This window comes from Cucumis melo, chromosome 2, assembly GCF_025177605.1.
Source record: "Cucumis melo cultivar AY chromosome 2, USDA_Cmelo_AY_1.0, whole genome shotgun sequence".
Taxonomy (NCBI): domain Eukaryota; kingdom Viridiplantae; phylum Streptophyta; class Magnoliopsida; order Cucurbitales; family Cucurbitaceae; genus Cucumis; species Cucumis melo.
The window spans coordinates 11,027,272-11,042,137 of NC_066858.1; the positions used below are offsets into that span (position 1 = coordinate 11,027,272).

At 36.5% G+C, this 14,866-nt stretch overlaps 1 protein-coding gene across 3 annotated transcripts; it reads left to right on the forward strand.

Annotated features, from left to right (window-relative positions):
• Window positions 1-1,161: 1,161 nt before the first annotated feature.
• Window positions 1,162-14,646, forward strand: LOC103487234 (zinc finger CCCH domain-containing protein ZFN-like). 3 transcript variants are annotated; one of them, XM_051081450.1, is made up of 8 exons: window positions 1,162-1,990; window positions 5,171-5,328; window positions 6,111-6,173; window positions 7,693-7,812; window positions 8,543-8,830; window positions 13,222-13,266; window positions 13,387-13,551; window positions 13,923-14,646. In XM_051081450.1, the coding sequence occupies exons 1-8, from the start codon at window positions 1,915-1,917 to the stop codon at window positions 14,199-14,201; spliced, it is 1,194 nt and encodes a 397-aa protein (XP_050937407.1). In that variant the 5' UTR covers window positions 1,162-1,914; the 3' UTR covers window positions 14,202-14,646. The 3 variants fall into 3 exon arrangements, with proteins under 3 accessions (XP_050937407.1, XP_016899804.1, XP_050937408.1); XM_017044315.2 differs by having other exon boundaries at window positions 1,305-2,008; XM_051081451.1 differs by lacking the exon at window positions 13,923-14,646 and having other exon boundaries at window positions 1,402-2,008; window positions 13,387-13,560.
• Window positions 14,647-14,866: the final 220 nt, after the last annotated feature.

Consider the following 14,866-nt stretch of genomic DNA (forward strand, 5'->3'; position numbering starts at 1 on the left):
GCTATAAATTAACCTCATATGGCCCATAATGCTTCATAATGCATGCATTGCTTAAGTTTATACAAATATAGTCATTTAAACTCATTAATCATTATGAAGGAGCTCAATTAGACGTGCTCAGATATCTCATTCAAGGAGTTATTAATGATCCCCTTACTTGAATGTGTTTGGTATGCAACCTTGACTCAAGAATTGCAAATGTTGGTAATGGGACTCTGTCATCCACCGAAAGTATTTTATTAATAAAAAACCTTGAAAATTAACAACTATATTCCTTTTCTCTCCCTTCAAACTTATCTTACTTAACCAATACTTAAAAGTCTATCTATCCATAACTCAATAACAATAAAAACCTAATTAAAACATATACGAAAAAAAAATCAGACATGTTTGCAAATTAAATAACACTAATGAAATCTAACAAAGCTCCATCAATTTCATCTTGAGCATGAAATAAAAACAAATTATAGGGCTTCTAATCAGTTGTTGTTTCTTGAATCCCCTCAATTGTGTCATTCTCTATTTGTATGTGAGAATTCAACACTAATTGTAGTTTATTGGCTCTTAGCATGTGATTGGTCCTAGAGATAACATGAAAATATTTTCGTTCATATCAAGATGTGTTGATTGTTGAAATGTTACCAAAGTCACACGTTAGTTAGATAAAGGGGTGATCATGGACGTATATATAAGTGATGAAAATTATCTTAATTAATATGAGACTTTTTGGGGTGAAACCAAAAATAAAAGCAAGGGTTTATGCCCAAAAATAGACAATATCATAACATTATAGAGAAATGTGGAGAATCGTTGTTACTTTCGAGTAGTAACATAGTCATGTACCTCTAACTAAGTCATGTTAGTAGAATCCACATCTGTTGAACAAAGATGTAGTGGAACCTCAAAACTTATCGTTATGTGATAATCCCGATGAAATATTAACCTAGATAAGAGTAAGATAAATAAATGCCTATTTGAGGGGAAACTCGATGATCATTTGTTGGAGAAAGTTTCACAATAGTTAGATAAGAAGACGATAGTGAGTATATAAGTGAAAACTAATATCTCCATTTAATATGGGACATTTTGGGTAAAAAATAAAAGCAAATCGACTAGAGTTTATACCTAAAATATGGTATTAGTGAGAAAGAAATTTGTGGTTTGGCATCTAGAATACTAAAAAAGACTTATTAAATATAAAGAAAGAGAGAGAAAAAGAAAAGTGGAAAAGTAAAGAAATAATTGGAGAATTATAATAAAGAAAGAGGCTGAAAATGGTATAACTGTTGGAAGAAGCGGTCCGAAGGTGAGGGTAAAGGGATTGAAGACGCGCAAGGAAACAAGTGAGGAACACTCGCTTGGGTCATCCACCCACTTTGTTCTTACAGATTCACTTCTCTTTGCACTACAACCACTGAAAAAGAAAAAGGCTAAAATGTTAGCAGGAATCTGTTGAACGTGGCGGAAGCGTAGGGAGAGTTAATACTCAATCCTCTAATCGCGAGAGTCTTCAAATCTTCGTCGTCCGTTTTTCCTCTCCAAAAATCGTCAGCAACAATGGAGGGACGGATGTTTTGGTTGGTTTCGTTACTCTTTTCTCTCTCTTTTTAGTTTTTTTGTGTGGAGAGGAGAAGACAACGCCCTTTTCTCTCTTTCTCTCTCTCTAAAAAACCCACTTACACAATCCTCCATCAATCTATATACATAAACTTTTCGTTTTCTTTCTCTGTTTTTCCCTCTTCTTGTTTTTGTGTTTTCTCGAAAGAAATTGGATGGTGGGTTTTTGATTTGATCCAAATTGCTGCTCTCCAACTGCTCTGTTGTGTTGGAAATGGGGATTTGGGTAGTGGGTTTTGATGGGATGAGTTCTTCGCCGGCGATGGGGCGGTGATTTCAGGACCATGTTCCTCTGCGATGGAGTACGATTCTGGAATACCGATGTCTGTGACGGAGGGACACTCCTCTGCCCTTGCACCATCCTTGCGCGAAGGTTCTCTTGCTAATTTCGGTATCGTTTATTTGTTTCTTCTACCCTTTTTCCCTTTCGTAAATTGCAATTTCTTTTTAATTTTTATTTTTTTATGTGGGTTTTTGTGTTGTGTGTTCGAGTGATCCATTTCGATGTCCAAATGCTCTCTCGGATTGTTTTTATGTAAATTCCAAATTTGCTCATGTCTTCTCTTGAATTTCTATTTCGATCTGTGTTGTTTGGTTCTGTTTTGCTAGTTTTTTGTTCATGTTGGATGTTGATTTCTTAGTTTCTAATTATTCTGAGGAATATATTGACTTAGATTTCTGAAAACATTCCGTCGCCCCCCTCTTCCATTTCGATGTCCTTGCTCTCTCTGATTTTTTTTTTATTTTATTTAAATAACTGAAGGCTCGATGGTTGCTCTCATGATGGCTTAATTCCATACAAAATGTTCTTTCGTGAGTTTACAGCCATTTACTTTCTGGATGCTTACAAAATTCATGTGGAATTGAATGTGGCGGATCCATCTTATACCCAGTTGTTTTCCGTTTCTGGTTTTGTGGTTTCTGCATATGGTATTAACGTTCAGTAATTGGAAAAGAATGGAGAAGTCCTGGAATGTGCGGAACCACGTATTGGATTACTTAAGTTAGGTGCGAAGCTGTTGACACCGAGTTGGCTTCCTACATTTGCATGGGGGTGGAATTAAGAAACGTTTGATCGAAGATAGAAAAAAATGTATAACACAAGAAAGTAGTATATCTTGACCATAATTCTTAAGAGTGATAGTTGGTTCATACTTCATATATCTGCAACCCCATTGTACACAATATGTGATGAGATGGCAGAGGTTGAAATCATTTATCTGTTCATCATGTCCTTTGGTTTATTTCATTCAATGTAGATTTTTTTCACTTATCTGACGTGGCTCTAGTCCCTGACTATGGAGAGGTAGGCTTCTGTGGCAGGGGTTGGTGCCTACTTGAAGAATTTTGAGAATAAATGCTTAGTTCAAGAGGGATGTGGAGTTCAATACACTTAAAGGGAAGGGGGCTTGAGGTTTCCCATTTGGTGCTAAGACATTGCAGCCTTTTTATACTTTCACTTATAATAAAAGATGCATGCATGTCTGCTTACAGAGAGAAAAATGTAAGAAAGAAAAAATATACGAGAAAAGAAGCCTAATCAATTAAAAACCTTTTGGAAGCTATGAACTTACAGTCTAACATCTATGCTCTCTTCTTATAATGGTTTATTTCAAGCTATTGCTTCCAAGATTTTATGTTATTTATTTTTATCTTTATTTCTATAGAAACAACTAATTTCATTGAGAATAAAATAAAAGCTACGAATGCATACAAAACACCAAGCCCAAAAAAACCTCTCTACATATAGGGGAACCAACAAAGTAAGATATTGCTAAAAGAATAATTACGAAAGGTCTTCAAAATTGAAATCCAAAGGGAAACATGGAAAATTCACCAAGGACCAAGTGTCTCCCTTTCCACACCTCTCTATGTTATTTCTCACCCCAAAGGTCCTATAGTAGAGCACACACCCCGCTAATCATAAGAAAATACCTTTCTCTCGGAGGCAAATGGAAGAGAAACTGATCATGCTGCCAACATCCCTTTTGTTGAGCCTGCATTAAACCAAACTCCTAGAAGAAGTGGTTCCACATAGACCTCTCAAACTTACAACTTCTTAGTTCAGTCACCAAATGATAGCATATTGCATACACTAACTTATATGAAGAAGTAGGACCACAAGATGGAATTTAAGAATAGATTAGATTATTTTTTTTCCTGTAAGTATAAGACGAGTAAGAACAAGTGATGGCAATATCCACTGTTATGAAACTTGAGAATTTATCATATTTCGCCTCTCTTGTGTGAACTCGCTCTTAATGTCTCCAAATATACTTCCTCTGTTATTTTTGAATTATATCATAATTGAACCACCTTAAAGATTTGTTGGATCACCTTACCTACGCCCTTGGACAAGCCATTACTTGTAGTGATGCCACTTGGGTTCGTTATTGAACTACGTCAATAGTGATTGTCGCACCCCATGAGCCTGAATAGCTTTGCTTTTCAACTTTTACATAGTTGAGTTCTGATGTGATAGCAGCCCATCACCCGATATCAATCTGCTAACTGCTAAGCCACACTTGTTTTGAAAACATTTCCAAGCATTAATGCCTAGTTCTCGAGAATGCAGATAATGTCTACAAACTTGTGTTCATGCTTCATTGTCCATGTTGAAGTCCTAATAAATTGACACTTCAGGTTTTTCTACTTCCAAAAAAGATGATTAGTGGCACTCTAGGCCTTTTTTTCTCCTTGCCCACCATAGACCCTACAAATGGTGAAAATTGGCAGCTGCCTGTGAGAGTAAAGGCATATTTTTGGGAATATTAGTAGGATGGTAGTAAGGGGATAGTAACAATTTGTTTGTGATGTCTTAATTATAAATAAGGGGAGTTGGACACCGTAGAGGGAGATCATTGTGGTAAGTTGGTCCTCTTGAAAGACTATTGATACTGTAATTTCTTCATTGATATTCAATGTAGTAATCTTTATTCCTTTCTTATATTATCTGTGTTTGAGTACCTAACACTATGTTGAAACTTGCGTTAACATTCTTTTGTGTGTTATTCTCTCTAATCATGATGAAATTGGAATGTGGTCCGACCAAAGGAGTCAATTGGCTGGGGAAGTGGGCAAAAGAGGGTTTTAAATTCAAAGCTTTTAGGCATTAAAAGAAAGAGTTTTAGTATATTGGTCGGTTTTTCTCTGTATTATTGCCTCGTAAGTCACAAGGATGCAGTGGTATCATCTTATTATTTTGTTTTGGGACTTTGATGTCTCATGCACTTTTCTGTGCAGGTGGATTCTACCTATTTATCATTTTCAATTCCATTTGAAATTGTGAATTTTCCCCATTCCTTTCCCGAACCATATCTATCTATATTTTACTTCTTGTATGTAAGCGAACTTCATGTTTTTCCCCCTTTTTTGAGACACTAGGGGTAGGGAAAAGTGAGCATTGTGTATTTAAAATACTAGAACAGTTTAGCTCAAGTTTTGAAGGTTGATTTTTCTTTTCTATTGTAGGTTCTTCAAATTTCATCTCTCTTTGATTTTCTTATCTATTTTTCTTTATAATGGGAAATTTACTTATCTAATATCATACCAGATGCACTTTGGCAAATGAACTTGGGATCAGGTGAAATAATGGGATCTGGATCTTATCCAGTGCGACCTGGAGAGCCAGACTGTTCTTATTACATCAGAACTGGCCTATGTAGATTTGGGGCTACATGTAGATTTAATCATCCACCTAATAGAGAGCTGGTAATAAGCAAAAATGTGGTCCTTTCAGTTTTTTATTTTATTGGTTTGTTTCAAGGTACAGTAGATTCTAAATATCATTTGGTTGATTTATTTTCAAAATTCAAATATACAATCGGATTAAATATGTTTCAATTCCTTCTATTTGATTTGGGTCATGTACGGTGGGATAACTATTCTCTCTTCTAGTTGTTAATGAGCAGCATTTTAGGCACTAGGTAATATTTATGCTGGCACAATCCATTACTCTCTCTGCACGAAAAAATTGTGTTTGTGATTGTGGAGGCAAGCTTGTGGGGTACATAGATGAGGAGATGCTATGTTCAGGTTCTTATAGAACTGTATTTTCTTTGATGTTCTAAGCATGCTAACTGAATTACTTCAGACCTTCCCCTGAAGTAGATTATACTTAGCAGATAGAGCTATGAGAAGGAAATTAAAAATGGTAAAATTTCATTGCAACCTTAATTTGATAAACCTAATTGTCTCTCCCTTCGTTCACTCACCTTACACTTTACAAACCTGAAGTAAAGATGGGAATTATTTTATTTGCAGAACAGGTTTTTCCTTGCACACACCGTCTCTTTTTTTCTTTTACTTGATCATGTGCTGAACTAAGGACATCCAGAATTTCTCCCAGAAATAATGTGCTTGCTTAATTTAATCTCGAAAAGAACAGATTACTTTTGCATGTTAATTCCAATTGTTATATCTGTAGTAGTCTAGAGTCTTGTACTTGGAAGTTTTACAAGTGTCTTCCGTGATTTAGTACATTTTACTTTCAGGCTATTGCCACTGCAAGAATGAAGGGGGAGTTCCCGGAAAGAATTGGACAACCAGAATGTCAGGCATGTTCATATTTCATTATCTTTACTAATGTAAAATTAACATATTTCATCATGCGTTATAGAGTTTCCCTTGACGCTATATTCATTACCAATCTATATATCAATTCTAATTGTATTCATTACTAATGTCTTCTGTGACATTATATTCTGATTGTACTTGGAATTTTCGAATGGTTTCAGTTTGGATTCAGGTTGTTTGTTTGAATATGTAATATGATATGTTTCTGTATTTAATTTTTTCCAAGTTTTGCGAACTTCTTCTGCAGCTGTGTGTATCAGTGAAAAGTTCTGTTAAAAAGAAAAATGGAAAACTAAAACCTTCACATCATCATTAAGCTACTTTCTACGCCCATAATAAAGTTGTATCATGTACAAGTTAGTGTGAATACGTACTTTGAGAGGAGGGGAAGAAAGGAGAATTTGGGTGCTCTTGTTTCCTGCTATAGATGGATTCTTGTAATTTTATGGTGTCAGGTGTGTAGAGTTTGTAAGAACTAGAAAGCTCGTAGGCACTAAATTTGTTTCACTTTGCTTTCTTTCTTTTTCTTCTTCTTCTTTATTATTGTTTTTAATTTTTTTAATGTTTTATGTGGGAACAAAATTAAGGTTTCTTTGAAGAACAATTTTATTTTAACGAGAGGGGGAAAATATTTTTTATTCAGGAAATGAGTGAATTAAAGATAATGCATCCTTTCAAAATTAAATTTAAAGAAAACTACAAAATACCGCCCTTATTATTTTTAGCAATGGAGGTTAATTACCAAAAATCTTAGCTAAGAGGGGTACAAACAGAGATTGTCCTTTCAGCTTTCATCCTAGTGTTTCTAAATGTCGAAGGCGAACTAAGGCGCAATGGCCCTCTGGAGCTTGGGTGCAAGGTGCACAAACAGGCGCAGGCTCTTTTTGTGAGGTGCACTACATATAAAAATATTACATTAAAAAGAAAAAGCATAGTTGATGTGAAAATATGGAAAAAAAAACCTCAAACATAAGAATTTTTGCATTTAGGCTTAGTAAACTTGATTCTTCTAATTAATAATTAAGGAAAATCCTTAATTATTAATATTTTTTTAAAAAAATGACGAAGCCCCAAAGCTCAGGGCTTTGAGCCTTGGGGCTTCACAAAAGCCACGTGCCTTAGGTGCGCCTTATTTTGTGAGCGTCGACTTGGGAAGGTGAGGTGCTAGACCTGCAGGTTGAGCCTAGGCAAGTGCCCGAGAGGGCTTTTTAAAACACTGTTTCATCCCCATGAAAAATTCTTCCACTTGTTTTTCCATTATCCCCCCTTGCCCCCACCTTTGCTATCAGGAATATTATTTTTCATGGTCTAGTTTTGGTTTAGAATAACAAGGTCTCTTCATAATTATCCTTCAAATTTTATTGGCTCAGGTTTATATTGTTATGCCGGGTTTGGATTAACTTTTGAGTTTTGACAACTTAACTTTCAGATCAATTTAAAGCATAGGATGTTTCCTTAATCTTTTACTATGATAATGACATTTTCATTTGCATAATCCAGTACTACCTGAAGACAGGAACTTGCAAGTTTGGGGCCACGTGCAAGTTTCATCATCCTAGAGACAAGGCCGGGATTGCTGGAAGAGTTGCCTTAAATATTTTAGGCTATCCACTTCGCCCGGTTAGGATATAACTTCTTCCTTTTATTCCTTACACACTTTTTGCAATTCATAAGTTTCTGTATATTATTGATTTCTCCTGTATATATATGTCAATGAGAAGCACTATGGTGATGAAAGGTTAAAAGGAAGAGAAGACTAGAAGACCACCCCCGTTGTTATAAGCTTAAGAGATTTAAAAACGATCCCAATCGGTCATAACTAGTGATAAAAAAGGGAAAATCAATGCAACTCTTTGGTGAAAATTTATATGCCTTCACCGCAAATGAATATAGGAAACTGGTACCTAAACACTGATTGAAGAGCTAATAGAAAATAACTATTGAGAGAGAAGACCTTCGAGATTATGGATAATATTATAATAGCTTTGCGACAACAGGGGACCTCTGACTCTCTCTTTTCCCTATCCTGGCTCCCTCGTAAGTCAACTCACTTCACACCAGAAACAGAATTCAACTGGAGACCATCCTATCGTGCTGCTTAAGAGAACTTAAAAAATCTACCTCAGTCATGACCCATAACTGTGATGAAGAGGGAAAGTCAGAGAACTCTTCAGTGATAATTGATATGCCTATAAGCTTTAACTACAAAGGAGTGTGGTAAAGTTGGACAAAAACAGAGGCATTTGGCATGCTAACTTGCTAATTTCAGATCTTACTTTGTCAATTTTCGTGTTCTTTTATGCTAAAAGTATCTATTAATCCATTCTCACGCCCACACTCAATTGTGCAGAGTGAAACTGAATGTGCTTATTATTTAAGAACTGGACAATGCAAGTTTGGAAATACATGTAAATTCCACCATCCTCAACCAACTAATATGATGGTCTCATTGCGTGGTTCTCCTATTTATCCAACCGTACAATCACCAACTCCTGGTCAGCAATCATATCCAGGAGGAAGTACAAATTGGTCTAGGGCTTCATTTATTCCCAGTCCACGATGGCAAGGTCCTTCCAGTTATGCATCTTTAATATTACCTCAGGGAGTTCTTTCTGTTCCAGGTTGGAATGCATTCAATGTAAGTCCTATTCCTTACCCATGTTTGACATAAATATGGTATATGCGATCCCTTTTTGTTTGCTTTTTTTTTTATTATTATTATTCAAAGGTGAGAGTGTTGTGCAATAAGAGTAAAATACAAATGTTTGTTTTCTTAAACAAAATTATTCTTTTAAAATTTTCCCGCTCAATTTTGGATGGTTGTGTTGCTAGTAAGTTAACATTCATGTTTTGAAGTGTGTAAATGATTAGTTTCTTCCCAGGCATCTTCTTCTGTTTTGAAGTTGCATTATTTCATGGCAACTTGTGTGACCTATTTTTGTAGGATGGGTAGAATAAGTGATCAAGTATTTCTTTCAGAAACCCAAAAAACGGGGGGAAAGGTGGAAAGAGAGAGAAGTGAATGGATAGAGGCAGAAAGATTAGTGTTTCCCTTGCAAATTAATTTTCTGTTGAACATTGGGAACCTAGGAAGTTGCAGTTTGATTCTTTTTGTATACAAAAACAGACAGTTGCGTCCTAAGGTGTTAATTCTTCCATGCAACACCTGCCGCATGAACATTGGAAACTTGGGAAGGAGACTGGCAAATTTGCTGACTGAGGATTGGTGCTCTCAAATGGTTTTCGAAGGAGGATAATTAATATAAATAATGGTATAAATAGTTGATGGATCTATCCCCCCAACCACTTGTTCTCCCAAAAATAGTGTCCCCCACGCCCTCAACTTTAGTGTGAATAAACTGAGAAAGGAGAGGAAAATTTGACACAATTGCTTTGCACAAGTTTCTATAAGTTTCTTTCAAGTCTTCACTGGTCCACTCAAAGGGATGTGGCACATATTTACTACCAATAACCTCGTGTTGTGAGGTTTCACTCATAATAGTCACTAAATCCTAGTGTTTCTTGTCCTAATTTTATCAATATCAACCTCCCTAGTCCAAGAGCCTAAAGACCACCTTCCAACACTTCAGGTCCAAACCCTTTCCCCTCTTCTACCCCCTCTTTAGAAATATCCTATAAGTTTCTCCATCTCCTTTCCAATCGAGTTCTGTAACTATAAAAAGAGACATTAAGTAAATAGGAATACCACTCAGGACCAATTGAATAAAGACTCAGTCTTCTTCCTTTGTAAAAGAAACTCATCTTTCACAAGGCAAGCCCTTGGTGGTTCTTCCCAACAGGGTCCCAAAAGAATGATGTTGAGGGGGATTGGCTCAGGGGACACCCAAGTAGGATGAAGGGAAAACCCTTACCTCACAGCTACAACCAGAAAGTTAGGGTACCTCCCAACCTTGAAAGAATAGCAGAGATGGTCAAGTGTCCGAAGGTTCTACGATTCTTGGTGTTTTGCCAAAAGCTACATTGCAGATTCCTTAGATTATTGATATTTTTAAAACTTGGGGGTTTACTGTGCGGAAAATGGTAGGATTAAGTGTTGCGCTCATACAATTGGATTCTCACATTGTAAGGAATTTAGCTCTCAAATCTACAACCATTATAGCAAGTCGTCGTATGATATGCAGTACAACCCTAGATTCGTGCAAGGGTTGCAGATGGATTGTTAAGTTGTGATGGTTTTGAAAAGAGCCCTACATGATCAGTTTTCAATGACATTATGACGCCCAACAAATTAGATAACTCTTACTTCCGGAATCTGCTGAAGGGATTGGGGATCTTGAAGTCTGATCATGGGTTGTATAGTGATTGTATAATAATCTGCCAAAGGGGTAGGGGATCTTCAAGTCTGATTGTGGGTTGTATCATTGGAGGACGAGGCCGTTCATAGAGGCCAATGCTGCAGATGAGAAGAACTTCTTCAAGAATTTTGCTTGGACGATGGAGAAGTGGAGTAATTATACAGTTCTGAAAGAAAATGAAGGGGAGATTACATAAGTGTGATGCGGTTGATTGAACTTGGAGGGTTCTTATTCATGAATCAATTTGAAGACTGCAAAGATCATCTGCATTTTTTGGCTCTTTCTGATTTCATATGATAAATCTGTATACTTCCGCATCACTTGAACGTTTGGAACTTGCACCGTAAGAACTACGGTCCCGGCTCTCACACCTGCTGGGTTTGCTGATATCCCCATGGGTTGATTAGAAATTATGGTCTCTCTCATGTGCTGCAGACAGTGGTTCTGCAGCAATACCAAAGAAATTGGCTTCATCAAGTGCCGCTAAATAGCCAAAATTTAGTCTCTCCCATTAGAGGTGTAAATTGTAATGGATGGATTATGGTAGCAGGGTTTTCATATATATAAGACAGAACCTTGAACCTTGAGTTGATTGTTGAACATTAGGCTACTACAATGTTTTACTAATTTTGAAGATCTAAGCTAATGTTTCTCAAAAAGATAAAGAATGCCCTCTTGATTCTAAAAAAAAACTTGAAAGAGTTGCAACTAATTTGACGATCATCTCATAATAGGCTAACATAAAATTTAGATTGAGAAAGGACAGCTTTTTGCAGGAGCAAAAGATGACAGTTTCGTGAGAATATTGAAGGCGAGAGAGTTGTACCTTGTCCTGTCCAATTTGAAAATCCTCAAGAATAGTACCTTCACCCCCTTTTTGGAACATTTACTCAGAATGTCTTCCACGAAGAGAAAAAGAAAAGAATAGAGGGTCGACTTGCCAAATACTTGTAGAGGCACAAATCCTGCCCATCAACTTCCATTGAGCAAAATGGAATAATTCATATTCTTCAAACAAATCCTCGTCCAACATCTCCATTTAGGTCCAAAACCCTTCTTTGCAGTGACCTCTAAAAAATCTCAATCCACGTAACCATAGGTTTTCTCAAAGTCAGTCTTGAAGATGACCACATTTTTTTGAGCTCTATATTCGTCAATGGCTTCAATTGAGATCCCACTAGAAAGTTCCCTTAGGAATTGGAGAGCATCTATAGGAGGACCTTCTTGAGCATGTTCATCAGGATTGGAGATAATCCTATACACGATGGTATGAGTCTAAAGTCTTAACCCTCTCGAACTTTTCCTTTGGGTTAAGCAAACAAAGGTTTCATTTACTGCAGCATCGGGAACTCCTCTTGTAAAATTCACTTAAGACTTTCCAAATATCCTCCCTGATAATATTGGAGTGTTCTTGATTTGTATAATTTGTTGTGTTGTAGACTGTTGACACTTAGATCCCTTAACTACCATCTTCCAAATCAAATTATGATTAATTAAAATTTTAAAAAATGTTACAAATTTGCAGCTAATTCTTACAAAATGTTGCATTTCTAGATACTCGTATGAAATTGCATTTCTATGTACTTCAGAAAGTGAAGCTATCAGTTTAAACTTTCCTATATTATGTGATCTAATAAGTGAAGAAAGGTTAAGGCTTACCAAGAAGACAATCCAAAGGGGAAAGAGATCAGACGCAGAAAATGTTCTGTGGACTGGGGTTGAATGGGACGAGGAAAATTTGTGTACTCTATATTCTAATAAGGCAAGAAAGTATCTATAAATCTATCTCAGAATTGAAATTGTTTGGTCTGCAAATCAATGAGGAAAATGTTATAGTCAGCTGATCATGTTTTGAGATTTATCATCACTGGTTATTTAAATTTATTAAAGTTCAGCTCAATATAACCTAGTTCAGCAGATAAAGGTACCAATTACAATTCCAAAGGTCGATGGTTCAATCTCTCATTCAGCAACAGTTCGACTCAAAAAAAAAAAAAACAAACTATAGATCTTCAAGCGTTTTTGGTGGGGCCTTTTCCTTTGTCTTCCGCCAAATTTGTTTCGAAGAAGTGTTCAAAGTTGGCTGCTACTCTCTCTAGTGCAACATTTTTCAGCAGTTATTGTAGAGCTGTAGCAGCCCCTTAGATTCTTCTTGGCTTTGAGGTTTCACTTGTGTGATTTTATTTGATGTCTTGTCTTGTTCCAAGAAAGCTAAAAGCTTTTGTCTTGTTGGAGTCGGGATAAAGAGTTGGAGTTTGTGAATTTTCAGCTTTCATCGTGTGCTGCAGCTTTTGCAATTAGGAGCATGGGATTTTGGTTGATTTTATTTAAAATTATGATGAGAAATTTGCTGTAAATTAGTTTTGAAGTCATTCCACAGGGCTAGCCTTTCCTTTTCTGATTTTGGAGGCGGAAATGGTGGTTTATCTTTATGGCAGCACTGTATATTTGAATACTTCTGAGCTCTCATAGTCATTTTCCCTTGTGTTGATGTTCTATCAAAATGTAATATTCTGATTAATTATTCACATGTGTCGGTTTCTGTAGAAGTAGGATAAATGTTCGCTCTTTATTCTTATCTGTATTATATACTAAATTCATCGTTTGGCTGTATGGTATTCTTATTTGGTTCTTTTTACCCTTAAGTTTTTTCTTTCTTGAAATTCTTGAGCCCTTCACAGCCAACTTACACATAAGATGGTGATTTTTACAGGATCAGCTAGGATCGGTTTCGTCTTCAGAAAGTCCACAACAAACGGTGGGACATAGTCAGATTTATGAAGCTTAATACCAGAGTGAATGAGTTGATGCAGCAGCATCTGTAGCAGTCTCTTCTCTAATATGTTCTAACTGTTCTTTTGGGTTCTTGCCATTGCAGAGGGAGAATGTATTTCCTGAGAGGCCTGGCCAGCCTGAATGTCAGTTTTACATGAAGACTGGAGATTGCAAGTTCGGTGCTGTTTGTCGATTTCATCACCCCAGAGAAAGAGTACTTCCTGCTCCAGATTGTGTCTTGAGTCCAATAGGCCTGCCATTACGTCCGGTGAGTTAGTTGTGATGAAAATGCCTAGTATTGATGTTCTAATTTCCCAGGTGATATGTGAATCTCCAAGATTAGAGACCACCCTTTTCCAGTTTTGATATGTTCTGATAATAACATATTGCCACTAAGGATATCAAATTGCTTGAGCCTTGTGGATTCAGTAGTGGAGTTCATGATGGTTGTTTAAGAGATGCATTAATTCTAATCAAACCGCAGATAAACATTACATAGTGTAAACTTGCTATGGTTTTTGTACATATGTCAGTTTTTGGTTGCTATTATCTGGGATCTCTCAACCCAGAAAAAAGGACCTTATGATTTCTTAATACGAGGAAAGCTGTAGAGTTACCCGTTTTGTTTTCCATGAACAGGGAGAACCTTTGTGCATCTTTTATTCTCGTTATGGGATCTGTAAGTTTGGTCCAAGCTGCAAGTTTGATCACCCTATGGGAATCTTCACATACAATCTCTCAGCAGCATCATCAGCCAACGCCCCGGTTCAGCATTTGTTTGGGACGTCTTCGGGAACAACTGCACTAAACCTATCATCTGAGGGGCTAGTCGAAGCAGGATCTGCAAAGCCAAGGCGGCTATCAATCTCGGAGACTCGAGAAATGCCATCTGACGATGAAAATGATGCCGAGGGCTGAAAGGATGCAGCTCCTCCAATTTACCCCTTTTACAATCTTTTGGAAGATAAAAAAAAGAGATGAAGAGCTATTTGTAAATGATTATATGTCTTTGCCTTGCTGGAAGGAAAAAGATGTACAGGAGGGTTCATGTAAAGTTGATCCTGTTTTTTCTGAAAACGCATTTCAGATGGCAGCAGATTAATTCCCCTGAATTTTACTTTTTATTTTTATTTTTTTTAATGTTTTTCTGCATTGTATAAAAAGATCTGCAGATGATGTCTCAGTTTTTCTTCTTTCACCTTTGGTAAAACAACAATTCATGAACTACTCATTTGTCCCCAAATCTTTCTGATATTTGGGATTTTAATATTCTTGTAAAGAGACGCTTGCATTTCCCCCCAAATTTTGATGGCCTTTTGGCTCTTCAATCAATGAATAATCATGTTCATGATGCTTTCAAACATTCCAAGTTTCACACTTTTTTTCCTGATAATATATGTTACAGGAGAATCGAACCACTAAACTTTAAGGTTGGTAGTACAAATGTTACGTAGTTGAGTGATGTTTATTTTGATTATGATACTATTTTTCTACACTTTATTTTGATAGCTTAATGACAGCTCATCTTTTATGGTAGCCTGAATTCGAACTTGAATTAGCTCATCTTTTATGGTAGCTTGAAC